At 43.8% G+C, this 27,878-nt stretch overlaps 1 protein-coding gene and 1 long non-coding RNA gene across 2 annotated transcripts; one reads left to right on the forward strand and one right to left on the reverse strand.

Annotated features, from left to right (window-relative positions):
* Positions 1-1,806: 1,806 nt before the first annotated feature.
* Positions 1,807-13,670, reverse strand: LOC130361452 (uncharacterized). Its single transcript, XR_008891009.1, has 3 exons — positions 13,580-13,670; positions 7,850-7,932; positions 1,807-2,070 (listed from the first exon to the last, which is right to left on the reverse strand). It is a non-coding gene; the product is annotated as an uncharacterized LOC130361452 (long non-coding RNA).
* On the forward strand, positions 13,662-27,400 carry OSTC (oligosaccharyltransferase complex non-catalytic subunit). The gene is made up of 5 exons (XM_056564450.1): positions 13,662-13,786; positions 13,863-14,012; positions 23,169-23,262; positions 26,356-26,553; positions 27,164-27,400. The coding sequence occupies exons 2-5, from the start codon at positions 13,874-13,876 to the stop codon at positions 27,180-27,182; spliced, it is 450 nt and encodes a 149-aa protein (XP_056420425.1). The 5' UTR covers positions 13,662-13,786; positions 13,863-13,873; the 3' UTR covers positions 27,183-27,400.
* Positions 27,401-27,878: the final 478 nt, after the last annotated feature.

The raw sequence follows: 27,878 nt of genomic DNA on the forward strand, positions 1-27,878 counted from the left end.
CCGCGGGCATCGGAGCGATGCCCGTGTCATTCGCGGCTGATCCTGGCTGCTGATCGCAGCCAGGGACCCGCCGTCAATGGCCGACGCCCGCGATCTCGCGGGCGTCCGCCATTAACCCCTCAGGTGCCGGGATCAATACAGATCCCGGCATCTGCGGCAGTGCACAATTTCAATGAATGATCGGATCGCCCGCAGCGCTGCTGCGGGGATCCGATCATTCAGAACGCCGCACGGAGGTCCCCTCACCTTCCTCCTTCCGGCTCCCGGCGTCTTCTGCTCTGGTCTGAGATCGAGCAGACCAGAACAGAAGATAGCCGATAACACTGATCTGTTCTATGTCCTATACATAGAACAGATCAGTATTAGCAATCATAGTATTGCTATGAATAGTCCCCTATGGGGACTATTCAGGTGTAAAAAAATGTAAAAGTGAAAAATCCCCTCCCCCAATAAAAAAGTAAAACGTCCGTTTTTTCCTATTTTACCCCCCAAAAAGCGTAAAAAATAAATTTAATAGACATATTTGGTATTGCCGCGTGCTTATATGTCCGAACTATTAAAATAAAATGTTAATGATCCCGTACGGTGAACGGCGTGAACGTAAAAAAAAAAAAGTCCAAAATTGCTACTCATAGCCCTCATACTAGTCTGGCGATGAAAATATAAAAGAGTTATGATTTTTAGAAGGCGAGGAGGAAAAAATGAAATGAGTCCTTAAGGTCTAAATGGGCTGAGTCCTTAAGGGGTTAAGGTCATAATGGGCTTGGTCCTTAAGGGGTTAAAAGTTGTATAGTTCTTTTTTGTCTGTCCACAGTGCTCTCTGCTGACACCTCTGTCCATGTCAGGAACTGTCCAGAGCAGGAACAAATCCCCATAGCAAACCTCTCCTGTTCTGTACAGTTCCTGGCATAGACAGAGGTGTCAGCAGAGAGCACTGTGGTCAGACAGAAAAGAACAACTCCACTTCCTCTGTAGCATACAGCAGTTGATAAGTACTGGAAGGATTAGAATTTTTTAATAGAAGTAATTTACAAATCTGTTTAACTATCTGGCAGCAGTTTATTTAAAACAAATTGTTTTCCACCGGAGTACCCCTGTAACCTCTTAAGGACGTAGGGCGTAACTGTACGCACTATGCCCGGTCCCGGTGTTCAAAACGGGGTCATACTGGGTCGGTCCCGGCTGCTGTTCATAGCCAGGGCCCTGGGCTAACAGCGCACGGCACAGATCGTTGTGCCGCATGCTATTAACCCTTCAGACGCGGTGATCAAAGTTGACCGCCGCGTCTGAAAGTGAAAGTAAATGCTTCCCGGCAGCTCAGTCGGGCTGATCAGTTGCGATGTCCCGATCAGCTAGGACGCGAGCGGAGGTCTCCTTACCTGTCTCCCCCGCGTCCGATCAGGGTTTGATTGCTCCAAGCCTGAGCTGCAGGATTGAGCAATCGAGCCCCTATCTCGCTGATCCATGCAAAGCTATGACTCAAGGTAAGAGATCAGTGTGTGCAGGGCTATAGCTCCCTATGGGAGCTATAACATTGCAAAAAAAAAAAAAAAAGTTTGCAAAGGTCATTTAACTCCTTCCCTAATAAAAGTTTGAATCACCCACCTTTTCCCATAGAAAAAAAACTGTGTAAATAAAAATAAACATATTGTCACCAAACAAATAAATAAATGAATTGCTGAAATATAGAATAATCAAACACCTAAACAAAATTCAGCAATGCCAAAAAGTATCAAAAATACAAAAATTTTTTATTGAGTACATATATCAACAAAAATAAAATCCAAATTAACAAGCATAGTGCACAGGACTGAGAAAATACAAGGGGCATAGGCCTGATTACAACACATACATGTAGTGAGCTGCATAACAATAGTGAAATACACATGAATACCAGTAATGAGCACTACAAAATGCATGGATAAGTGAATGAAAGTAAACCAATGTATAGCCAGATGCCACCTGCACTTACCCCAGCGTACGTTTCGCGCTACAGCGCTTCATCAGGGGGTGTCACGTCAGGGGGCGTCAGTGAGTCGGGTCTCGGCCGCATTGCAAGCTGGGAAAAATCTGAGACAACAGTCATTTTATATGCTGATAAAAATAAATATTATAAATAAATATAGAAATAAAGAGTGAAAATCACAGAAGAATTGTGAGAAAACCATGACACACAGGTACAGACACTATATTATGAACTACACTAACTTTACAGCCCCTGTAGCATAGTCAAATAAAAAAAACTCGAATACCCCTTAACGTCGCAGGACGTATATTTACGTCCTGCGCCGGCTCCTGCGATATGAAGCGGGATCGCGCCGCGATCCCGCATCATATCGCGTCGGTCCCGGCGCTAATCAACGGCCGGGACCCGCGGCTAATACCACACATCGCCGATCACATGACCCGGCTGCTCAGTCGGGCTGTTCGGAACCGCCGCGGTGAAATTGCGGCGTCCCGAACAGCTGACCGGACACCGGGAGGGCCCTTACCTGCCTCCTCGGTGTCCGATCGGCGAATGACTGCTCCGTGCCTGAGATCCAGGCAGGAGCAGTCAAGCGCCGATAACACTGATCACAGGCGTGTTAATACACGCCAGTGATCAGCATGAGAGATCAGTATGTGCAGTGTTATAGGTCCCTATGGGACCTATAACACTGCAAAAAAAAATGTAAAAAAAAAGTGTTAATAAAGGTCATTTAACCCCTTCCCTAATAAAAGTTTGAATCACCCCCCTTTTCCCATAAAAAAAATAAAACAGTGTAAAAAAAAAAAATAAATAAACATATGTGGTATCGCCGCGTGCGTAAATGTCCGAACTATAAAAATATATAATTAAGCCGTACGGTTAATGGCGTACGCGCAAAAAAATTCCAAAGTCCAAAAAAGCGTATTTTGGTCACTTTTTATACCATTAAAAAATGAATAAAAAGTGATCAAAAAGTCCGATCAAAACAAAAATCATACCGATAAAAACTTCAGAAATAATTAATTCAAAAATAAAAAAAGTTATAGGGGTCAGAAGATGACATTTTTAAACGTATAAATTTTCCTGCATGTAGTTATGATTTTTTCCAGAAGTGCGACAAAATCAAACCTATATAAGTAGGGTATCATTTTAACCGTATGGACCTACAGAATAATGATAAGGTGTCATTTTTACCGAAATATGCACTGCGTAGAAACGGAAGCCCCCAAAAGTTACAAAATTGCGGGGTTTTTTTTCGATTTTGTCGCACAATGATTTTTTTTTCCGTTTCGCCGTGCATTTTTGGGTAAAATGACTAATGTCACTGCAAAGTAGAATTGGCGACGCAAAAAATAAGTCATTATGGATTTTTAGGTGGAAAATTGAGAGGGTTATGATTTTTAAAAGGTAAGGAGGAAAAAACGAAAGTGCAAAAACGGAAAAACCCTGAGTCCTTAAGGGGTTAAGGACTCAGGGTTTTTCCGTTTTTGCACTTTCGTTTTAGTCATTTTACCCAAAAATGCACGGCGAAACGGAAAAAAAAATCATTGTGCGACAAAATCGAAGAAAAAACGCCATTTTGTAAATTTTGGGGGCTTCCGTTTCTACGCAGTGCATATTTCGGTAAAAATTACACCTTATCATTATTCTGTAGGTCCATACGGTTAAAATGATACCCTACTTATATAGGTTTGATTTTGTCGCACTTCTGGAAAAAATCATAACTACATGCAGGAAAATTTATATGTTTAAAAATGTCATCTTCTGACCCCTATAACTTTTTTATTTTTCCACGTACAGGGGGGTATGAGGACTAATTTTTTGCACCGTGATCTGACGTTTTTATCGGTATGATTTTTGTTTTGATCGGACTTTTTGATCACTTTTTATTCATTTTTTAATGGTATAAAAAGTGACCAAAAATGCGCTTTTTTTTACTTTGGAATTTTTTTGCGCGTACGCCATTGACCGTACGGTTTAATTAATTATATATTTTTATAGTTCGGACATTTACGCACGCGGCGATACCACATATTTTTATTTATTTTATTTTTTACACTGCACACACTGATCTTTTACACAGATTACAGGCGTGTATTAACACGCCTGTGATCAGTGTTATCGGCACTTGACTGCTCCTGCCTGGATCTCAGGCACAGAGCAGTCATTCGCCGATCGGACACCGAGGAGGCAGGTAAGGGCCCTCCCGGTGTCCTGTCAGCTGTTCGGGACGCCGCGATTTCACCGCGGTGGTCCCGAACAGCCCGACTGAGCAGCCGGGTCACTTTCACTTTAGAAGCGGCGGTCAAAGCTAAAGGGTTAATACCGCACATCGCCGCGATCGGCGATGTGTTGTATTAGCCGCGGGTCCCGGCCGTTGATGAGCGCCGGGACCGACGCGATATGATGCGGGGTCGCAGCACGACCCCGCTTCATATCGCGGGAGCCGGCGCAGGACGTAAATATACGTCCTGCTTCGTTAAAGGGTTAAACCCCACAGATGTCTGACAGATTTTTGGAACAGTGGTCCGAGAAAATGAAAAATAAAATTTTTTATATGCACAGCTACTGTTCCAATAATCTGTCAATCGCCAGTAAGGTGTAAATGCACCCCCTGTTATGTTCCTTTAGGGGTGTAGTTTCTCAAATAGTGTGCCATCTGTTTTTTTATTTTATTTTTTTTTTATTTAGTTTTTCTCTTCTGGCACTATGGGGACTTCCTAAATACGACATGCCCTCCAAAAAGCATTTCAGCAAAATTCTCTCCGCAAGCCCAATTCTGCTCCTTCCCTTCTGAGCCCTCTAGTGCACCACAGAGCAATCACATCCACATATATGAGGTATTTCCATTCTCGAGAGAAATTTGGTTACAAATTTTGGGAGGCTTTTTCTCCTTTCTCCTTTAAAAATGAAAAAATGGGGCTACAACAACAGTTTAGTGTAAAAAATGGAGATTTTAAGTTTTCTCCTCCACTTTGCTGCTATTCCTGTGAAAAACCTAAAGGGTTAAGAAACTTTCTGAATGTCATTTTAAATACTTTGAGGGGTGCAGGTTCTATAATGGGGTAATATATGGGGGATTTCTTACAGAGAGGCCCCTCAAATCCACTTCAAACTTTTCGTAAAAATTTGGAAAATTGCTGCTGAACTTTGAAGCCCTCTAGTGTCTTCAAAAAGTACGGTAAAAACATGTAAATTTTATGATGTCACCATAAAGTAGACATATTGTATATGTGAATCAATATATTATTTATTTGGAATGTCCATTTTTCTTACAAGCAGAGAATTTCAAAGTTAGAAAAATACTACATTTTCATGAAATCTGGTAATTTTTCACAGAGAAATCGTGCAAATATCGATGAAAATTATCTTAAAGTAGAATATGTCACGAAAAAACTATCTTGGAATCAGAATAAGTAAAAGCATCCCAGAGTTATTAATGCATAAATGAACACAGGTCAGACCTGCAAAAAAAAAATAGCCTGGTAATTATCCGGTGGGGGAAAAAAAATGTTTTCAAATTAACTGGTGCCAGAAAGTTATACTAATTTGTAAATTACTTCTATTTAAAAATCTTAACCCTTCCAGTACTTAGCAGCTGCTGTGTACTACAGATATACTACAGAGAAATTCCAGACTGACCACAGTGCTCTCTGCTGACACCTCTGTCCGTGTCAGGAACTGTCTAGAGCAGGAGAAGTTTGCTATAGGGATATGCTTCTAATCTGGACACTTCCTGACATGGACAGAGGTGTCAGCAGAGAGCACTGTGGTAAGACTGGAAAGAACGGCACAATTTTCTCTGTAGTATACAGCAGCTGATAAGTACTGGAAGGCTTCACATTTTTAAATAGAAGTAATTTATAAATATTTTTAACTCTCTGGCACCAGTTGATTTGAAAACATTTGTTTCCCACTTGTTTTCCACTGGAGCTCAAAATGGGCTTGGTCCTTAACCCCTTAAGGACTCAGGGTTTTTCCTTTTTTGCACTTTCATTTTTTCCTCCTTACCTTTTAAAAATCATAACCCTTTCAATTTTCCACCTAAATATCCATATTTTGGCTTATTTTTTGCGTCACCAATTCTACTTTGCAGTGACATCAGTCATTTTACCCAAAAATTCACGACGAAACGGAAAAAAATCATTGTGCGACAAAATCGAAGAAAAAACGCCATTTTGTAACTTTTGGGGGCTTCCGTTTCTACGCAGTGCATATTTCGGTAAAAATGACACCTTATCATTCTGTAGGTCCATACGGTTAAAATGATACCCTACTTATATAGGTTTGATTTTGTCATACTTGTGGAAAAAATCATAACTACATGCAGGAAAATGTATACGTTTAAAAATGTCCTCTTCTGACCCCTATAACTTTTTTTTATTTTTACACGTACAGGGCGGTATGAGGGCTAATCTTTTGCGCCGTGATCTGAAGTTTTTATCGGTACGACTTTTGTTTTGATCGGACTTTTTGATCACTTTTTATTTGTTTTTTAATGGTATAAAAAGTGACCAAAATACGCTTATTTGGACTTTGGAATTTTTTGGCACGTACGCCATTGACCGTGCAGTTTAATTAATGATATATTTTTATAGTTCGGACATTTACGCACGCGGCGATACCACATATGTTTATTTTTATTTTTATTTACACTGTTATATTTTTTTTATGGGAAAAGGGGGGTGATTCAAACTTTTATTAGGGAAGGGGCTAAATGACCTTTATTAACACTTTTTTTTACTTTTTTTTTTTGCAGTGTTATAGCTCCCATAGGGACCTATAACACTGCACACACTGATCTCCTATACTGATCACTGGCGTGTATTAACATGCCTGTGATCAGTGTTATTGGCGCTTGACTGCTCCTGCCGTGATCTCAGGCACGGAGGAGGCAGGTAAGGGCCCTCCCGGTGTCCTGCAAGCTGTTCGGGACGCCGCAATTTCACCGCGGCAGTCCCGAACTGCCCGACTGACTAGCCGGGATACTTTCACTTTTGCTTTAGAAGCAGCGGTCAGCTTTGACCGCCGCTTCTAAAGGTTTAATACCGCACATCGCCGCGATCGGCGATGTGTGTTATTAGCCGCGGGTCCCGGCCGTTGATGTGCGCCGGGACCGATGCGATGTGATGCGGGGTCGCAGCACGACCCCGCTTCATATCGCGGGAGCCGGCGCAGGACGTAAATATACGTCCTGCTTCGTTAAAGGGTTAAGGGGTTAAAGAGGCCTGTGAAAAAAGTAGTGATCTGATTGGTTGCCGGATGTCTCGTTGACTACTGTCTTTCGCTGCCAGATGTCTCTTGCCTGTCTCCCACTGCCAGATATTTCTTGCCTACTGCTTCACACTCTCTTGCCTGCATCTCCTGACCCATTCCCTTTTGCTGGCTGTCTCCTGGTACCCCTCTCTCCTATGCTTCACTCTTTGCTATTACCCATCTACATTTCTAATCTCCCTCAACCATCAGCTCCTCTGCCAGTTCTCTCCTGAACTAACTGCTTCCTGCCTGCTGCTCACTGCCAAATGTGATACACTGGGCCTGCTGCTCCTTAGGTGAAATTTTAAGAAGATGAATTTCTCGGGACCAGGGTAATACCTAGCTGCCTCTGCGCTGTCCGACCAGTGCTTCAGGAATACAATCTCAGGAGCCTGTGTAAGTGGAGCGCCAACAGCACTGATCAATGCTGTGCTATGACATAGCATTGATCAGTGTTTGCAATCAAAAGATTCAAAAAAGAAAAATAGAAAAAAGACTTCAGCTCACCGTTTTGAGAAGGTTGCAGGTGGAAGGTGTTATGTGCGTTTTTTAACCCACCATGCACGTGTGATTTTGTTTGTTTTGTCTATTTTTCTCTTTTAATGGAACTTTATTAAAGAATACCTTTTACTTCAAGTGGAGCTGAGATTCCCTTCCCCCACCAGTCCTTCCTTGAATTCCAATCAAAAGATTGCCTGTAGTAGTCCCTATAGGGACAAAAAAATTGTGAAAAGAATTGGAAGAATAAATGTGAATAAGCCCTTTCCTAATAAATTTGAATAATCCCCCTTTTTCCATTTTTCAAATAAAATAATGTAAATAAACATTTGTGGTATCCATCCATAGTGCAGAAATGTCACACTTAAGTTCCTTCAATACTACAGTATTCAAAGGGCTGAAAGATATCAGTCCGTGTGTCTTGCAACAGCTGGAGGCACCCTGGCTGGGAGGGAACCGCTGGTTAAAAGGGGAACCCCGCTGGCAAGCTTTTTTGCTCATTGTCACACTAGTGCAAATCACATTAGGTGTGACAGTTGTGCAAATTAAAAAAAAAGAAAACTTTTTTGGCTGTTAAATAAAATCAGTCGTCACTGTCAGTTCAGTCACCCTAGTGCAAATCACATTTGGTGTGACACTTGTGGAAATTTAACCAAAAAAAATTACAGGCAGAGGAAGGCCACCCCGCAGGGGCCGTCGTGGTGTTGGGATTCCCTTTGGCCCTAGAATGGCCAGTGTTCAGAGGCCATGTACCCTGAACCCCCAAAGTTCTGTGGACTTAGTTGACTGGCTATCACAAGACACCCAATCTACTACAGCTTCCGCTCGGAACCTTGACGCACTGTCCTTCTCCTCTAGCTTAGCTTCGAGCACCTCTCATGCTACCACTTGCCCGCCTGCCGCCACCACCAACTCTAGCACCACAGCAGCTTTACTTGATCCGTCAGAGGAGTTATTTACACATCAGTTTGAAGACACGAGTGATGCGCAACCATTATTGCTAGAGGATCTAGTTAACAGGGATATGTCTCAGTCAGGGAGCATTACACACATGGACGTACGGTGTGATGATGATGTTGTACCCGCTGCTGCTTCCTTTCTTGAGGTGTCAGATAGCGGTGAAGGTGTTGATGATGACGATGTGTCCGTGGGTGCCCGCTAGAAGAGAAGAAGAGGGGGAAAGTTTAGATGGGGAGACAGAGAGGAGGAGGAGACGAGTTGGAAGCAGGGGGAGGTCGTCGCAAGGAGCTAGTGGCACATTCAGACAGCATGCATCGGCACCCGGGGTCAGCCAGACGGGACGCCAATCAACGCATGCTGTTGCCACCACCAGAATGCCGTCATCGCAGAGCTCAGCAGTGTGGCATTTTTTTTGTGTGTCTGCCTCTGACAACAGCGAGGCCATTTGCAACCTGTGCCAGAAGAAACTGAGTCTTGGGAAGTCCAACACCCACCTAGGCACCACTGCTTTGCGAAGGCACTTGATGTCACATCACAAACGCCTATGGGATCAACACGTCAGTACAAGCATCCTCTTCCACTGCTGCGTCTTGCTCCACATCACCGGCACCCCCCCCCCCCCCCAGCTCCCCAGGTGCTATTCCACATCCCGGATACGGCAGTGTCACGCCATCTTGACTTGCCTCAAAGCAGAGAGTCACACCGCACCAGCGCTCCTGTCGGCCCTGAACGCACAGGTGGACCAGTGGCTGACTCCGCACCAACTGGAGATCGGCAAGGTGGTTTGTGACAACTGAACAAATTTGTTGGTGGCATTGAGGTTGGGCAAGTTGACACATGTGCCGTGCGTGGCACATGTGTGTAATCTGATTGTACAAGTACCCAGGCTTACAGGATGTCCTGAAGCAGTTCAGGAAGGTGTGTGGCCATTTCAGGTGTTCCTACACGGCCATGGCACACTTGTCAGATATCCAGCGACGAAACAACATGCCAGTGAGCCGTCAACGAATATTTGTATAACCGGGGTGCTAGGACATCATTTGCAGAGCTGGGAATTTTTTTGCCACGTTACTGGAGGCTCATGCGCAATGCCTGTAGGTTCATGCGTCCTTTTGAGGAGGTGACAAACCTGGTCAGTCGCACCTAAGGCACCATCAGCGACATCATACCGTTTGTTTTCTTCCTGGAGCATGCCCTGCGAAGAGTGCTGGATCAGGCAGTAGATGAGCGTGAAGAGGAAGAGTTGTGGACACCATCATCACCAGAAACAGCCTTATCAACATCGCTTGCTGGACCTGCGGCAACGCTGGAAGAGGATTGTGAGGAAGAGGAGTCAGAGGAGGAATGTGGCTTTAAAGAGGAGGAGGAAGACCAACCACAGCAGGCATCCCAGGGTGCTCCTTGTCACCTATCTGGTTACCGTGGTGTTGTACATGGCTGGGAGGAAGAAGATTATACCTTCCCTGACATCACTGAGGACGAGGAACGGGACATGAGAAGCTCAGCATCCGTCCTTATGCAAATGGGGTCTTTCATGCTGTCGTGCCTGTTGAGGGACCCTCGTATAAAAAGGATGAAGGAGAATGACCTGTACTGGGTGTCCACGCTACTAGACCCCCGGTATAAACATAAAGTGCCTGGCATGTTACCGCATTACAGCAAGGCGGAAAGGATTCAGCAGGTCCAAAATAAATTAAGAGGTATGCTGTACACAGCGTATAATGGTCATGTCACAGCACAACAGGGATCTAACAGGGGAAGAGGTGAAAGTAATCCTCCTCCCACGAACACGCCGGCAAGGACAGGATGCTGTACAGACATGCTGTTGATGGAGGACATGCAGAGCTTTTTAAGTCCTACGCATCGCCACAGCCCTTCGGGGTCCACCATCAGAGAACGACTTGACTGACAGGTAGCAGACTAACTGGCCTTAACCGCAGATATCGACACTCTGAGGAGCGATGAACCCCTTGACTACTGGGTGTGCCGGCTTGACTTGTGGCCTGAGCTATCACAATTTGCGCTCGAACTTCTGGCCTGTCCCGCTTCAAGTGTCCTGTCAGAAAGGACCTTCTGTGCAGCAGGAGGTTTTGTCACTGAGAAGAGGAGTCGCCTTGGTCAAAAAAGTCTGGATTACCTCACCTTTCTTAAGATGAATGAGGGATGGATCCCGAAGGGACTGACAGTGGGCGATACATTTGACTGAACAAGGCCTGATCAGATGAGCTGCCTTGGGCTAAAAATGGTCCACACGCTGCTGTATTTGAACTCTGAATGCCGGATGACTTGTGTGACTTATCCGCCACCAACTAGGGTTCAAGCCGCAATGTTTTAGGGCACTTTCTGCCTTGCGAAACAAACAGAAATTTCTGCGACAATACCAAATTTCCCAGCCAGGTGTACATGCCTTATTTTTCGGGACTCTGCTGCTGCACTTGTTATGGTGCTGCAATTTTTATGGCCGCTGCTACAGCTGCGACAATACCAAATTTTCCAGCCAGGTGTACATGCCTAATTTTTCTGGCCTCTGCTGCTGCACTTTTTCTGGTGCTGCAATTTTTCTGGCTGCTGCTACAGCTTCGTCTGTGACAATACACAATTTTTCATCCATGTGTACATGCCTAATTTTTCTGGCCTCTGCTGCTGCACTTGTTATGGTGCTGCAATTTTTCTGGCTGCTGCTACAGATGCGGCTGCGACAATACCAAATTTTTCATCCATGTGTACATGCTTAATTTTTCTGGCCTCTGCTGCTGCACTTTTTCTGGTGCTACAATTTTTCTGGGCGCTGCTACAGCTGCGGCTGCGACAATACCCAATTTTTCATCCATGTGTACATGCCTAATTTTTCTGGCCTCTGCTGCTGCACTTGTTATGGTGCTGCAATTTTTATGGCGCTGCTACAGCTGCGACAGCTGCGACAATACCAAATTTTCCAGCCAGGTGTACATGCCTAATTTTTCTGGCCTCTGCTGCTGCACTTTTTCTGGTACTGCAATTTTCTGGCTGCTGCTACAGCTGCGTCTGCGACAATACACAATTTTTCATCCATGTGTACATGCCTAATTTTTCTGGCCTCTGCTGCTGCACTTTTTCTGGTGCTACAATTTTTCTGGGCGCTGCTACAGAAGCGGCTGGAACAATACCAAATTTTTCAGGCATGTGTACATGCTTAATTTTTCTGGTACTCTCTGCTGACATCTCGGTCCATTTTAGCAACCGTGGATATTAGATGTATGCTAAGGGTAGCATGGTGGCTCAGAGGTTAGCACTGCTGCCTTGCAGCACTGGGGCCTTGGGTTCAAATCTAACTTTGTGCTGCCTAACATGGGGGAATCTATGTGCTGCCTAAAGGGGGGAATCTAACTATGTGATGCCTAAAGGGGGCTAAAGCACGTTATTCCAAACCATTTAGGAATAATAGGTGATTTATGCCCTTTATGAATTAAAACCAGACTCTGCATCAACTATGTAATTTGCCATGGATACCACTCCGGCACGCCACAGTCCAGGTGTTAGTCCCCTTGAAACAACTTTTAAATCACTATTGTGGCCAGAAAGAGACCCTGTGGGTTTTAAAATTCGCCTGCCCATTGAAGTCAATGGCGGTTTGCCCGGTTCGCGAACTTTTGCGGAAGTTCGCGTTCGTGGTTCGCGAACCGAAAATTTTATGTTCGCGACATCACTATCTGTGACATGTTGATAAATTTGGACCTATGTGTATGGAATGAACACTACGGGTACCTGCATAATCCCTACCCAGAAATATTTAAATTGGAAAATCTGCCAGCAGCAGATGCCCCTAAAATTTCTCAGTGCTACCTCTCTGCTTGTTTATCTCCGGCTCTCCCATAGAGATACATGTATTAGCATATTTATCGGTGCTGGACTCCATGCTGTATCATGAGCACATGCGCTGACTGGGAGCTCACATGATCAGCGCTGATGAATATGCAAATACAGCCAACGGATTCCTCCTGCAGCGCGCAATTCAGTGAAGATAGAAGAGTATCTTCGGGGGGACATAACTCTGGACCTAAGGTATGTAAATGACCCCTCATCGGTCTCCTGTTCACCCACACTATAACCCAGTGTATTGGGTTTATTGTTGGTGAACAGGATGACCGTTTTCCTTTTAAGTACCAGAGTTCCCCTTTTAGAGTAGGGTCACACACAGCACATCTGAAGCGTATTTGATGCAGTGGATGTAGGGCTGGGTGGTATGACCAAATATGTGTATCACAGTATTTTTGTAACTTATGGCGGTTTCAGGGGGAAGGGGAGTTTAAGTTTATTTTGTTTACCTTTTGCAGCCCGGGCATAGCGTACAGTATAGAGCAGTGGTCTTCAACCTGCGGACCTCCAGATGTTGCCTGAACCACAACTCTCAACATGCTGGGAGTTGTAGGTTTGCAACATCTGGAACTCCCTGCAGTTCTGTATGTCTGCTCATAGCAGCGGATTACCTGCCGGCAGTAACAAGCTGACACACAGAGCTACCTGGCTGCAGCAGGTAGCTCGCTCTGGGACTGATGGAAGTGCATCCGCTGCATCAAATACGATTTGGATACACTGTGTGTGACATTACCCTAAGGGGAATATGCATCAAAACCTGTGAAGAGTGGGGCAGTTGCCCATAGCAACCAGATTGCTTCTTTTATTTTTAAAAAGGCCTCTGGGGGAAAAAAAAAAGAAGCAAGCTAATAGGTTGCTATGGGCAACGACCTCACTCTTCCTCTATACAGGTTTTGATGCATCTCCCCCTTATTACGTAGAAATAGTGTCCAATGGTAGATATGGAATGGCCTAGACCAGCCTTTATATGGAATATATGTTATTTCTATTTTAGATAAAACATATAAGTACGGGGGTCTTTGTTAGGTTAGACACCTGTACCTCTTCTGTGTGGGCGTGCTGGGCTCTGTAGTGCAGGGCAGCTAGAGCGCCATACAAAACACTGCACGTTCCCCGACAGTGACCACGCCCCCTCCTGGAGGAATGCACTTCCGGTCTCTGGGCCCGCCCCTCTCCGGCTGCGGCGCCACGTCAGGCCTGTGCAGCTCCGGTCCGTGCGCTGTTCTCTTCCCCTGGAGGTCGCTGGTGGTAAGTGTCCGCAGAAGGCTGTCCCCGTTCCGTTCACATAGCCCCGTGTTGTGCTCAGGGTGTGTGTCTCTTACAGGGAGCTGCAGGATGGAGAGCCTCTACCGAGTGCCGTTTACCGTGCTGGAGTGTCCGAACCTCAAGCTGAAGAAGCCTTCATGGCTGCACATGCCCTCCGCGATGACGGTCTATGCCATGGTGGTGGTCTCCTACTTCCTCATCACTGGAGGTGAGCTATAGGGGCACCCTGCATCCTCCTCTGCTGAGATGTCAGCTGGTGGCCAGGAGGTGTCCTGTCATGGGCACACTGGGTATACTCTATAGGGGCACCCTGCATCCTCCTCTGCTGAGATGTCAGCTGGTACCCGGGTTCTCTGTCCTGTCATGGGCACACTGGGTATACTTTATGGGGGCACCCTGCATCCTCCTCTGCTGAGATGCCAGCTGGTGCCCAGGAGGTGTCCTGTCATGAGCACACTGGGTATACTTTATGGGGGCACCCTGCATCCTCCTCTGCTGAGATGCCAGCTGGTGCCCGGGTTCTCTGTCCTGTCATGGGCACACTGGGTATACTCTATAGGGGCACCCTGCATCCTCCTCTGCTGAGATGTCAGCTGGTGCCCGGGTTCTCTGTCCTGTCATGGGCACACTGGGTATACTCTATAGGGGCACCCTGCATCCTCCTCTGCTGAGATGTCAGCTGGTGCCCGGGTTCTCTGTCCTGTCATGGGCACACTGGGTATACTCTATAGGGGCACCCTGCATCCTCCTCTGCTGAGATGTCAGCTGGTGCCCGGGTTCTCTGTCCTGTCATGGGCACACTGGGTATACTCTATAGGGGCACCCTGCATCCTCCTCTGCTGAGATGTCAGCTGGTGCCCGGGTTCTCTGTCCTGTCATGGGCACACTGGGTATACTCTATAGGGGCACCCTGCATCCTCCTCTGCTGAGATGTCAGCTGGTGCCCGGGTTCTCTGTCCTGTCATGGGCACACTGGGTATACTCTATAGGGGCACCCTGCATCCTCCTCTGCTGAGATGTCAGCTGGTGCCCGGGTTCTCTGTCCTGTCATGGGCACACTGGGTATACTCTATAGGGGCACCCTGCATCCTCCTCTGCTGAGATGTCAGCTGGTGCCCGGGTTCTCTGTCCTGTCATGGGCACACTGGGTATACTCTATAGGGGCACCCTGCATCCTCCTCTGCTGAGATGTCAGCTGGTGCCCGGGTTCTCTGTCCTGTCATGGGCACACTGGGTATACTCTATAGGGGCACCCTGCATCCTCCTCTGCTGAGATGTCAGCTGGTGCCCGGGTTCTCTGTCCTGTCATGGGCACACTGGGTATACTCTATAGGGGCACCCTGCATCCTCCTCTGCTGAGATGTCAGCTGGTGCCCGGGTTCTCTGTCCTGTCCTGGGCACACTGGGTATACTCTATAGGGGCACCCTGCATCCTCCTCTACTGAGATGTCAGCTGGTGCCCGGGTTCTCTGTCCTGTCATGGGCACACTGGGTATACTTTATGGGGGCACCCTGCATCCTCCTCTGCTAATGTGTCAGCTGGCACCAGTACATACAGTTCAGCCCCATTTTGGCAGATTGCTGGTACATACGTGGAATGCATTGCAGAATTCTATTGTGAACCCCGCCTATTTCTACAAGGATCAGAAAAACTCGAATAAGGGCTTGTTCACATACATAAAAATCACTCCTATAAACCTGCCTCAGACATCTTGTTTCTTTTTTGTTTGTTTTTTGGTTTTTTACGTTGATGCATTTCTGCTTTAAAATCTATAAACCAAATGTACCACAAATCTTTTTTCAGCTTTTCCAATTATTGCGGAGGCTGAACCGTATTGATTCAGTCAGTCAGTACTTTTCTGAAGACCCCTCACAGCTTCCATCACAAGCACCCCTAAACATTATATAGACCTTTTCTCTGTACTCGATCTTGAAGGGAACGTGTGTCATCAGACAATGATTTTGTATAGACCAACTGTTTTTTGTGGGAAACATATTTCATGTCACTATATTAAAACTTTTTTGATGTGGTGGCTCTAAATCAGATCTCTGAACTTTTGTTTACTCTCTTGTCAGTCTAATTCCTGCACTAACAACTTAGATTGGAGATTCCTCTGATCCCGGCCATTTCTTTGCAGCTGATTGTGACTATGGCAGCACAAAAAGGGGACTACTCCTTGATACAGGTCACCGGGTTTCCATCTTGACACCATCAAGGACCCTTGTGCAATTAGCCTAGGGGACTTATAAAGGAACTCAAGGGCATCTGTACCCATCAGTCTGCTTATCCCCATCTGAATGTATCCCCTATAAACAAAGTAGGTCATAAGTGTCTGTCTGACACCTCGCTATCTCCAGAAGGGGGCCTGTTTACTTCAAATTTAGAATCTTATAACAGCAGTAACCCAGCTTTTCCAGCCCCAAGATCAGCAGCAGTCTTGGCAGTCTCTGTTTGTACTGTCCGTTGTGGCGTTTTGACATTTCCCTTTTTTTTTCTTCTTTAATTCTATTACCCCAGCAAGCTGTTCTGATATGCAGTATTGCTCTCCAGAAAATCAAGATACAGATTATTCAGTGGGGCTGGACAGTGTTCAAAATGTCAACATGTGACAAGAATTATTAATGGGGGAGATTTATCAAAACCTGTCCAGAGGAAATGTTGCTGAGTTGCCTATAGCAACCAATCAGATCGCTTCTTTCATTTTTATAAAGTCCTCTGGAAAATAAAAGTAGGGATCTGATTGGTTGCTATGGGCAACTCAGCAACTTTTCCTCTGGACAGGTTTTGATAAATCTCGCCATTGTCAAGAGTTAAAGTACGTAGCAGAAAGCCGAAGCTACCATAAGAATATCCTTGGTATATTCAACAGCATCTTTTACTGTTGGTAAAACTGGCTAAGGGTGGGTTCACACTACGTTTTCTCCCATACGGGAGCGCATACGGCAGGGGGGAGCTAAAACCTTGCGCTCCCGTATGCCTTCGTATGCGCTCCCGTGTGTCATTCATTTCAATGAGCCGGCAGGAGTGAAATAATCGGTCCGGTCGGCTCATTTTTGCGCCGTATGCGCTTTTCCCCCGGACCTAAAACTGTGGTCAACCACGGTTTGAGGTCCAGTCGTAAAAGCTCATATGGCGCAAAAATGAGCCGACCGGACCGATTATTTCACTCCTGCCGGCTCATTGAAATGAATGACACACGGGAGAGCATACGAAGGCATACGGGAGCGCAAGGTTTTAGCTCCCCCCTGCCGTATGCGCTCCCGTATGGAAGAAAACGTAGTGTGAACCCAGCCTTAGATACTAGGAAAAGTTGCATAGAATTGCCTGGTTAGATGTTTTCATAATCCCAGTCACCTGTTTGCTACATCCTGGCCAAGCATTGGACCTGCATCTGTCACGTCTATATCGCATTTCCTGTGGATATACCATAGGTTTCAAAATAGGAAAACTGCTTTACATTTTTACAGACCAGGGAGGATTTAGAGGTGGTGGCCTTAGGCCTGTATAACTTGGAAAATATGCTGTGCGTAAATACACTTGAACAGCTTCTAAAGAAGTTTGGCAAAACGCTAATGTGGAAAACAGCTAAGCAGGCTATTCTACATAATTTTTGCTTGTGTCCAAGCCACTTTTACTGACTTAACTTTTGTTACGCCAAGCAGTTATATCAATGACTGCACCTTAACAAAACATTTGAAGTATGTGTTAGAAAGTTAAACAGATTTGTAAATTCCTTCTATTTAAAAATCTTAATCCTTCCAATACTTATCAGCTTCTATATGCTCAACAGGAAGTTCTTTTCTTTTTGAATTTCCTTTCTGTCTGACCTCAGTGCTCTCTGCTGACACCTCTGTCCATTTTAGTAATTGTCCGGAGAGGTTTTCTATGGGAATTTGCTCCTACTCTGGACAGAGGTGTCAGCAGAGAGCACTGTGGTCAGACGGCTCATTTTTACACCTTTTTTTAAAGTTTTTATTTCCTTTTTTCACACTTTTTGTTCCCACTGGGGACTATTTTTTGCAATCTTTAGATTGCAGATACTGATCAGTGCTATGCAGTGCTTAACATCCTAGGTTAAGGGTCTAAAAAAAAAAAAATCTTCCATAGGTTAAAAAAAATGGACACACAGTGATTTTTCCATGCCAGATTCATGCCTATGGGGAGGAGGCATGACTGCTGCGTACTAGCTGTCATGCCTCCTCCCATAGAGATTAATGGAGGGGGCATGGAGTAACCGCCGCTGTCGACCCGTGAGTCTCGCCGCTGCATAGGGGATAAGATGTTTTTCGTCGGAGTACCGTATATCCCGGCGTACAAGACGACTTTTTAACCCCGAATTTTATTCTGAAAAGTCGGGGGTCGTCTTATACTTCAGGTATTGAGGTCCGGGATAGGAAAACTTCTGATTATCTGCCCAGGCCAGCTCCCGTGTGGGGCTGCAGGCGGGGGCCGGCCAGAGCAAGTAAAAACCAATTCTGTATACTAGAAACCAGGGTGCCTCCAGCTGTTGTGAAACTACAACTCCCAGCACGGCAAAGGCTGTCCGGGACATCAGTGACCATAGAGGCAGAGGAGCGCAGGACCAGGAGGATGTGCGCCGACCGGGGCCTGGTGAGTTACCGGCCGTGCTATCTTAAGTGATCCGGTCACCGGTCCCGGCACCTACTGCTATTGTCCATAGGCCATAGCAGTAGATGGTGACCCGGGCCGGAGGAGCGGTGATCGGAACACTGTGTGGGCAGACCAGTACAGACATACAGCCTTCAGCCATACACTGTACATGGCTGGAAGCTGTATGTCTGTTGAAGGGAGCTGCCAATCTAATGTGGGGGGAGCTGCCTACTATTGTGGGGGAACTGCTGACCTAATGTGGGGGGAGCTGCCTACAAATGTGGGGGGAGCGGCCTACTATTGTGGGGGAACTACAAGGTACCATACATCGCGGTAGGAGGGGTAGTCTTATATGGCGAGTATATCCCAAACTCTATATTTTAACTGTAAAAGTTGGGGGTCGTCTTATACACCTAATCGTCTTATACGCCGGCATATACGGTACCTCTTTTTAACAGCCATAAGTCTCCTTTTAACCTATTAAGGACACGGGTGTACCTGTACGCACTGCGCCCGGTCCCAGTATATAACGCGGGGTCACGCCGTGTCGGTCCCTTCAGCTAATGACAGCCGGGACCCTGGGCTAATAGCGCGCAGCACAACGATTGGTGCCGCGTGCTATTAACCCTGTAGACCTGGTGTTCAAAGTTGATTGCCACGTCTAAAATGAAAGTAAGCGCTTCCCGGCAGCTCAGTCGGGCTGATTGGGACCATCGCGGTTAAATCGCAATGTCCTGATAAGCTAGAACGTGAGCGGAGGTCCCCTCACCTGCCTCAGTCACGTCCAATCGGCGATTGATTGCTCCAAGCCTGAAATCCAGGCTTGAGCAATCGACCACCGATAACACTGATCTTTGCCATGTCAATGCACGGCAATGATCTGTGTATGAGATCGGTATGTGCAGTGCAATAGCCACTAGGGGGTCTATAACACTGCAAAAAAAAAGTGTAAAAATAAAGTTAAAGTAAGATTCACCCCCCTTTTTCCCATTAAAAAAAAATTTAAACTGTGTAAATAAAATGTGGTATCGCCGCGTGTGGAAATGTCCGAACTATAAAAATATATGGTTAATTAAACCGCACGGTCAATGGCTTATGTGCAAAAAAAATTCCAAAGTCCAAAATAGCGTATTTTTGGTCACTTTTTATATCATGAAAAATGAATAAAAAGCGATCAAAAAGTCTGATCAATATAAAAATGGTACTGCTAAAAACTACAGATCACGGCGCAAAAAATGAGCCCTCATACTGGCCCGTACATGGAAAAATAAAGTTATAGGGGTCAGAAGATGACAATTTTAATCGTATAAATTTTCCTGCATGTAGTTGATTTTTCTTTAGATGTAATACAAAATCAAACCTATATAAGTAGGGTATCATTTTAACCATATGGACCTATAGAATAAAGATAAGGTGTCATTTTTGCCGAAAAATGTACTGCGTAGAAACGGAAGCCCCCAAAAGTTACAAAATTTTTTTTTTTCTAATGTCACTGCAAAGTATCATTGGTGGCGCAAAAAATAAGCCACAATATGGAATTTTAGGTGCAAAATTTAAAGCGTTATGATTTTTAGAAGGTGATGAGTAAAAAATGGAAAATGCAATAACGGAAAAACCCTCCGTCCTTAAGGGGTTAATAGCCATGTGAGGGTTTGTATTATGTGTGACCAATTGTACTATGAAATAGCATCACCTGTCACAAAATCTTACCTCAAAATCTACACCAGAGCCCGAGAAAATTATTTCTGAGACAAAATGGAAAAAAACATATATTCAGTTACTTTTTATTTTATAGGTCTATACAATTAAAACAATACCCAATTCATACAGGATTTATCTGATTTACTTTTTAAAATGTTTTAACTGTTTTGTACTAAAAAAAAGTTTGCTTAAAAGTGTCGTCTTCTGACTCCTATAATGAATTTTATTTCATTGTATACAGGGCAGTACCGAGGGCTCTTTTTTTTTTTATTTTTATTTTTTTATTTATTTATTTTTTGTTTCAGGATCACCTTTAGTGTTTGTTGTTTTTATCTTCACCATTTTTGTTTTGACTGGACTCTTTGATTGCGTTTTTCATTAATTTTCCTTTCTGGAATATAAAATTACCAAAATCAGCAATTCTGGAATTTGGTATTTATTATTATTTTTTTTTTACATTTACACTATTTGCTATACAGTTTCATTAACATTATAATTTAAGTCTACTACCTGCAATCTTTCAATTGCAAACACTGAAAAATACTGTGCAGTAGCACAGCATTGATCAGTGTTATCAGTGCTCTGCTTCTCTAGCCTGCAGAAGTAGGCTGAGGAAGCAGAAAGAAGATTGACAGCACAGAGACAGCTAGGCTGATGGCACCCTACAAAAGGACCGGCAATGCATTTGTAACCACCTTGGAAACTGCAATCAACTTTGATTTTTGGCTTCTGAAGGGTTAATGCCTGGACTTCTCTGTTATGAAGCAAGCTCAGCATGTGAACACACTTCATACACCCTGATTGGGAGCAAGATGTACATGTATGCCCTGTGTCGTTTAACCTGTTAACGACCATGGATGTCTATGCTCGTCCATTTGCCGTTAACTGGGTATGAAGTGGGCTCCCGACTCGAGCCCGCGTCGTACCGGCAGGCCCCCAGCTGATTCCTGTAGCTGGGGGCCAGCTATTAACCCTTTAGATCGCCGCTGTCAAAGCTGACAGTGGCATCTAAAGGTGCCTTTAGCCCATCCCTGGTGGTCCAGTGGGGTGGATCGCCCCAAGCCTTGACCCAACCAACCCCACCCCACAGCACGTGAGCGGGGGGGGGGGGGGGGGCGTTCCGGGGGATGATCCACCGCTGACGTAGCTGGAGGGCTTACCTCTCCTCATGTGCCTGCATCGGCGCTCAGAATGATGAAACCTGGCAAGACTAGGCTTTATCAATCGAGCGCAGAGCACACAGATCAATGTGGTTCTATGGAACCACATTGATCTGTATGAGGGATCAAATGATTCCTCCTAAAAGTCCCCTAAGGGGACTAAAAGTGCAAAAAAAAAATATATATATTTAAAAAAATATAGTGCAATAAAATAAAATAAAAGTGCAAAATAAAAGTGCAAAAAAAAATATATATATATTTAAAAAAATATAGTGAGTGAGTTTAAAAACACTCACATTAACCCCTTCCTTATTAAAAGTTTACATCACCCCCTTTTCCCAAATTCCATATAAAATATATATGAACATAATAAAAATATACATAAACATATGTGGTATCACCGCATGCATAAATGTGCGAACTATAAAAATATATAATTAATTAAATCGCACGGTCAATGGCGTACGCGCAAAAAAATTCTAGAATCAAAAACAGCTTATTTTGGTTCACTTTTTATATCATAAAGGAATAAAAAGCGATCAAAAATCCGATCAAAACAGAAATGGTACCAATTGAAACTTCAGATCACGGTGCAAAAATGAGCCCTCATACCACCCCTACGCAGAAAAATAAAAAAGTTATAGGGGTCAGAAGAGGACAATTTTAAATGTGTTAATTTTCCTGCATGTAGTTATGATTTTTTCCAAAAGTATGACAAAATCAAACCTATATAAGTTGGGTATCATTTTAATCGTATGGACCTAGAGAATAAAGATAAGGTGTCATTTTTACTGAAAAATTTACTGCGTAGAAATGGAAGCCCTCAAAATGTACAGAATGGTGTTTTTTCTTCAATTTTGTAGCGCAATGATTTTTTTTTTCCTGTTTCGCCGTAGATTTTTGGGTAAAATGACTGTCGGTGCAAAGTCGAATTGGGGGTGCAAAAAAATAAACCCTCATATGGATTTTTTGGTGCAAAATTGAAAGGGTTAAGATTTTTAAAAGGTAAGGCGGAAAAAACTAAAGTGCAAAAAAACAAACGCTTGGTCCTTAAGGGGTTAAGGGTTAAAAAATACTCTAGGCTCCTCATTGGCATTAATACACATACAGTGCATTCAGAAAGTCTTCAAAAACACCCCCACAGCATGATGCTGCCACCACCATGCTTCATTGTAGGAAAGGCATTGGGCAGGTGATGGCAGTGCCTTCTGAAGGCCTCCATGCCTGCCATAGAGAGATCTTCTTGTACAGTCTGTCTCAGACATGCTGGACTAAAAGGTCACCAATTAGACAGTTCACTGCTATACAGTAGTATGGTAAAGCACAAGAAATGAGCTATCCTATAGCTCCATAGATGAAAAAGTTCATTTAAATTTTTACTGCAAAGTGAACTGTGCAAAAACTAAATCCCTCAAAAGTTGCAGAATTTCAGTAAATAAAAAAAAATAAAATTGAAGAGTGTAAAATAAAGTACAATTGTTCCCGCAAAAAGTAGCCCTCATCTAGCTTTGTATGTGGAAAAATAAGAGTTACAGCTCCTAGAAAAGAGATGGAAAAATTGCTGGGAAGGGGTTAATAAATGTCAGTAAAAATATGAAGCTTAGGGTATGCATTGGCTTTTTAAAGTCACAGCACATTCTGTCTCTTAGCTCCACTGGCTTGCCATATGTTATCCTCTTTGACGTAGATATTTTTTTGTGGTAAAGCTGCAGCATTGCTATAAGTTTGGAGTGCCCAAGTGCTATGGAATCATTTGATGTCATGTTTGTCACTCAGAACTGCTATCATGTTTTTACATATAAAGTGTAATGTTGGGTGACCTACATGTTTTGCACATCCGACCTTTTGATGCTCTTACTACTCCTGTTTCTTATGTTTTCTTTCTATCTAGGAATAATTTATGATGTTATTGTGGAACCACCCAGTGTTGGCTCAATGACAGATGAGCATGGTCACCAGCGACCAGTGGCTTTTCTGGCCTACCGGTGAGTTGGCTAATGCATAATGTGTGTATGTATATGTATATATATATATATATATATATATATAATCTGTAGGTTGACTAACATTCTTTGGTCTTTAACTTTATGCCACTTGCTAAATGTTTAGCAAACATGCTCCAAGAATGTAACCTTTTTTCCATCAAAAATAAGATCCCAGCACAAAGTATGTAGGAAGGCAACCTAACATGCACAGTTAATGCTTGATGTACATTGGTGACTAAGTGATAAAAACTGTGCATATGAATTATTAAAGAGTACCTATCATCAACTAAACTTTCCCTAATCCCCCTCCCCAGCTGTCCCTGATTCGCTAACACTATTCCGGTGTCATTTTCTCTTAAAACAGCAGATATACCTCATCTTCAGGTATCTCTGCTGCTCACTCTGAGGACCATGTGTGAGTGAGGAAGGGGGCGTGGCCCGGCAGGCGTGACGTCAGATGAAGCTCTTCTTCCGCCCTTCTTCCTCTATATAAAGTATAATCTATAAAACTTCCAGAGTTTTTATATATAGGAAGACTGCAGACCCAATCCTCTGTTCATGCAGGGCCGCGCTGCACTGACATCTGGCCAGCGCGTGTCGGCTCTCCTCCTCAGGGAGGAGCCTGGTGACACGGCCGACCAGTCAGGAGCACGCCCTGCTGTGCTGCGGGCACAGCTCTCGCTCCTGCCTGTCTGATTGACAGGTGGTGAAACGTGTTGCATTTTATCCAGTAAATCCTTCTTTCCTTACCTGATGTGCCTATCCTGGTCAGCGCTGCTGAATCCCATTCCACTCCACGAAGTTGCTGCATGAATCATTTGGTTGAGGAAGGCTGCAGACCGGACCTACAACCTCACTCACACTGACCATTGTTGTGTGTGAGTCCACACAACCACCTTTGGTAAGAGTTCCTCACCTATCGTGTAAATTACCTGCTGGTGGTCTTCTGCTTTGTTTTAGTTTGTCTCATTAACAGGCGGGGAGCTGCGTTGAGCTCGTCACGTGCCAGGCCGGCATGGATCCAAAATGTATACAAAGGCTTGCGGACAGGGACTGCTAGGGAGACCCCCCCTAGTGGTCACATTTTCAAACACTAAAAAGTCATAAAAGAAATCAAATTTTTTTATGGAAAACAATCAGAAAGTAGTTCTTTATTGATTCATCTATAACATATCAAAACTTTGTTTGATGAAAGGTACTCTATAAACAGTAGCTGACTTTATTCTTGTGTGTAGCCAACTTAAGTAACAGTCTGTTAATGCACCAGATTTATCACAGTTGCTAATGTTTTTGGTAAATTGGGTGCATCTGTAGATAGTTTTACCTAATTCACACTTCTTTTATGCAAAGTCACCTACTTCCCCCCCCCCCACTAAGCCACACCCCCTTTTCAACAAGGCTGAGGAGTGTCTAAGACGCACAACATATTTGGCACAAGTCGTGTAAGCCAGTTCTCTAGCCATTCACTATCTGTATTAGTGAACAGAAAAGTAATGACCAATGTGGCTGCACATCCTCTGGTCCCTTCTGCAAAAAATATTTACCTGAATACACTATAAGGGAGATTGATCAAAACTTGTGCAGTGAAAATGTTGACCAGTTTCCCATATCAACCAGTTAGATCACTTCTTTTATTTTTTAGAGGCCTTTTTAACCCCTTGCCGCAAATGGACGTTCATTAACGGTTCATTAACGTCCATCTGCGGCTCCTGAGGTATGACAAGCGCTCAGCAGGTGAGCGCGCATTATATCCGGTGGATCCCGGTTGCTATAGGCAACCATAACCCATGGCTAATGCTGGACATCGCCGATCAGGCTGATGTCCGGCATTAACCCTTTAGACGATGTGATCAAACTTGATTGCCACGTCTAAAACGAAAGTAAACATTGCTGGTTAGCTGAGTGGTGCTGATCGGGACCGCTGTGGTGAACTTGCGGCGTCCCGAACAGCTTGCAGGACGCGAGGAGGATCCCTACCTGCCTCCTCGCTGTCCGATCACTGAATGACTGCTCCGTGCCTGAGATCCAGGCAGGAGCAGTCATGCGTCGATAACACTGATCAATGCCAGCGATCAGTGTAGGAAATCAGTGTGTGCGAAGTTATAGTACACTATGGGGGTTATAACATTGCAAAAAAGTGTTAATAAATGTGAATTAACCCCTTCCCTAATAAAATTTTGAATCACCCCCCTTTTCCCATAAAAAAAAAAACCGGTGTAAATAAAAATAAACGTGGTATCGCCGTGTGCGTAATTGTCACTACTATAAAAATATATTGTTAATTAAACCGCATGGTCAATGGCGTACATGTAACAAAATTCTAGTGATCAAAAAGTCAGATCGAAACAAAAATGGTACCGATAAAAAAACTTCAGATCACTGCGCAAAAAATGAGTCCTCATACTGCCCCTTATACAGAAAAATAAAGAGCTATAGGGGTCAGAAGAGGACATTTTTCAACATATTAATTTTGGTGCATCTAGTTGTAATTTTTTTTTTTTTTTAGTAGTAAAATTAAATAAAACCTATATATTGGATATCCTTGCGACTGTATAGACCTACAGAATAAATATAAGGTGCAATTTTTGCCGAAAACTGCACTGCGTAAAAACGGAAGCCACAAAAAATGACAGAATGGCTTTTTTTTTTTTCAGTTTTGCCCCACAAATATATATTTTTTCTGGTTTTGCCGTAGATTTTGTAGTGAAATTATTAATGGTATTACAAAGTAAAATTGTTGGCTCAAAGATCAAGCCCTCATATGGATTTTTAGGTGGAAAATTGAAAGTGTCATGATTTTTAGAAGGTGAGGCGGAAAAATCAAGTGGTTAAAAATAAAAGCAATCTGGTTGGTTACTATGGGCAACTGGGCAATGTTTCCTCTGCACAGGTTTTAATAAATCTCCCCTTTATAAGGTCAGTATCTCTGTACATGAAACAAAATATTACCATGCTTTTCTCAAAGGTGCGCTTTACTTATTTATAATCATTTACCATGTGAAATAAAGATCAAATTTGCATACAGAATTCTCAAAAAATTTTAACAGGTGAAGCATTTTTTCTTATTGTTCCTCTTTTTTTTTTCTCCCACAGGGTGAATGGGCAGTATATAATGGAAGGCCTAGCTTCAAGCTTCCTATTTACAATGGGAGGTTTAGGTTTTATAATTCTTGATAGGTCTAACGCACCAAATATTCCCAAGCTGAATAGATTCCTTCTGCTTTTTATTGGCTTTGTCTGTGTCCTGTTGAGCTTCTTCATGGCCAGAGTCTTCATGAGGATGAAATTGCCGTAAGTAGTTTTTTCAATTCAGAACCAGTTGCCATTTTAAGGGGAGCTACAAGATTATAATAAGAATAAACTCCTATCTGTGGGCTGTAGCTAATATACACTCGTGAAGAACATGGCTGCAGTGGCAGCGTAGCCTCATAAAAAGTCTTAGTTGTAGTATACAGAAATGACGGCACTCACCACTTCTTGCTTCTCTATTAGAAGTTCTTCCTAATTCTAAGGGGGGAGACACACAAAGTGGGCGGGGGTACAACACAAATGGATACAGCGCCGTTTCGCACTTGCTTGTGCTTCGTCGGGCCTCTGAGGCCCGACGAAGCACAAGCAAATGCGAAACGGCGCTGTATGTGTAAGTCACCTATTATAATCATTGAAGTACCATATTAAAAAACATGTAACCCCTTTTAATATTGATAACCTCTTTAATAACTGTAGTGCTATGCTATTTATTGAGGACTTATTGTTTTCCAGCTTACATTATTGATTTAAAATAGGGAAACCAAACACTAGGCGATCATTTCACCATACAGGAAATAGAAATATATATACTGTCTGAAAAATGCTCTTACAAGCAGTAACATTTTGATATGTATTTTCTTTTTGCTTGCAGCGGATACCTTATGGGCTAAGTGTTCCATAGAACCAGCACTTATAATTCGCAGTAATAATGGAAGGAATAACGTCCACACTGTAAAACTACATAGAAATTGCTTACATGTGAAGAATAGCAGAGAGAGAATTTCCTCAAGGACATTGTTTGCCAACAAAAAAATATTTTTGTATATGGTTTTTCACATTTTTTGTTGTTTTTGGTTCAGAATTAAACTTTTTTTTTTTTGTTTAAAGTACTGTGTTGCTTTTTATTAGGAATACCATTATATTTCTACGAGAGCTGAACAATTTGGGGAAAATGAGATAACAATTATGGAGGCAAATATTGCAAATTTGATATGCGATTGTAATATAATAAACAAATGGTGAAATCCCCTCCATTACATGACCATTCTCCCCATTTCATGTCCAATCTCCCCCCCCCCCCCCCATTTCATGCAGCCAATTCCCTTATTTTATATAGCAGATTTTCCTATTTCATTTTCAGTCTCCTCCATTTCATGTTTATTGACTGAACATAAAACGGAGGGGATTGGGTATGAAATGAGGAGAAATTAGCTCAATTCCTCCTCCACATTTCATGTGCCTGGCCTGGCTGGGTATATTCTGCACACTCTCTGGTGGTGGTGTGTTACTCCCTCCCACGTGACTGCATCATTAAGTGCTGGGAGAAAGTGACTTCCCTTAAAGGAGTACTCTGGCGGAAATGTAGT

Source organism: Hyla sarda, chromosome 1, assembly GCF_029499605.1.
Source record: "Hyla sarda isolate aHylSar1 chromosome 1, aHylSar1.hap1, whole genome shotgun sequence".
Taxonomy (NCBI): Eukaryota; Metazoa; Chordata; class Amphibia; order Anura; family Hylidae; genus Hyla; species Hyla sarda.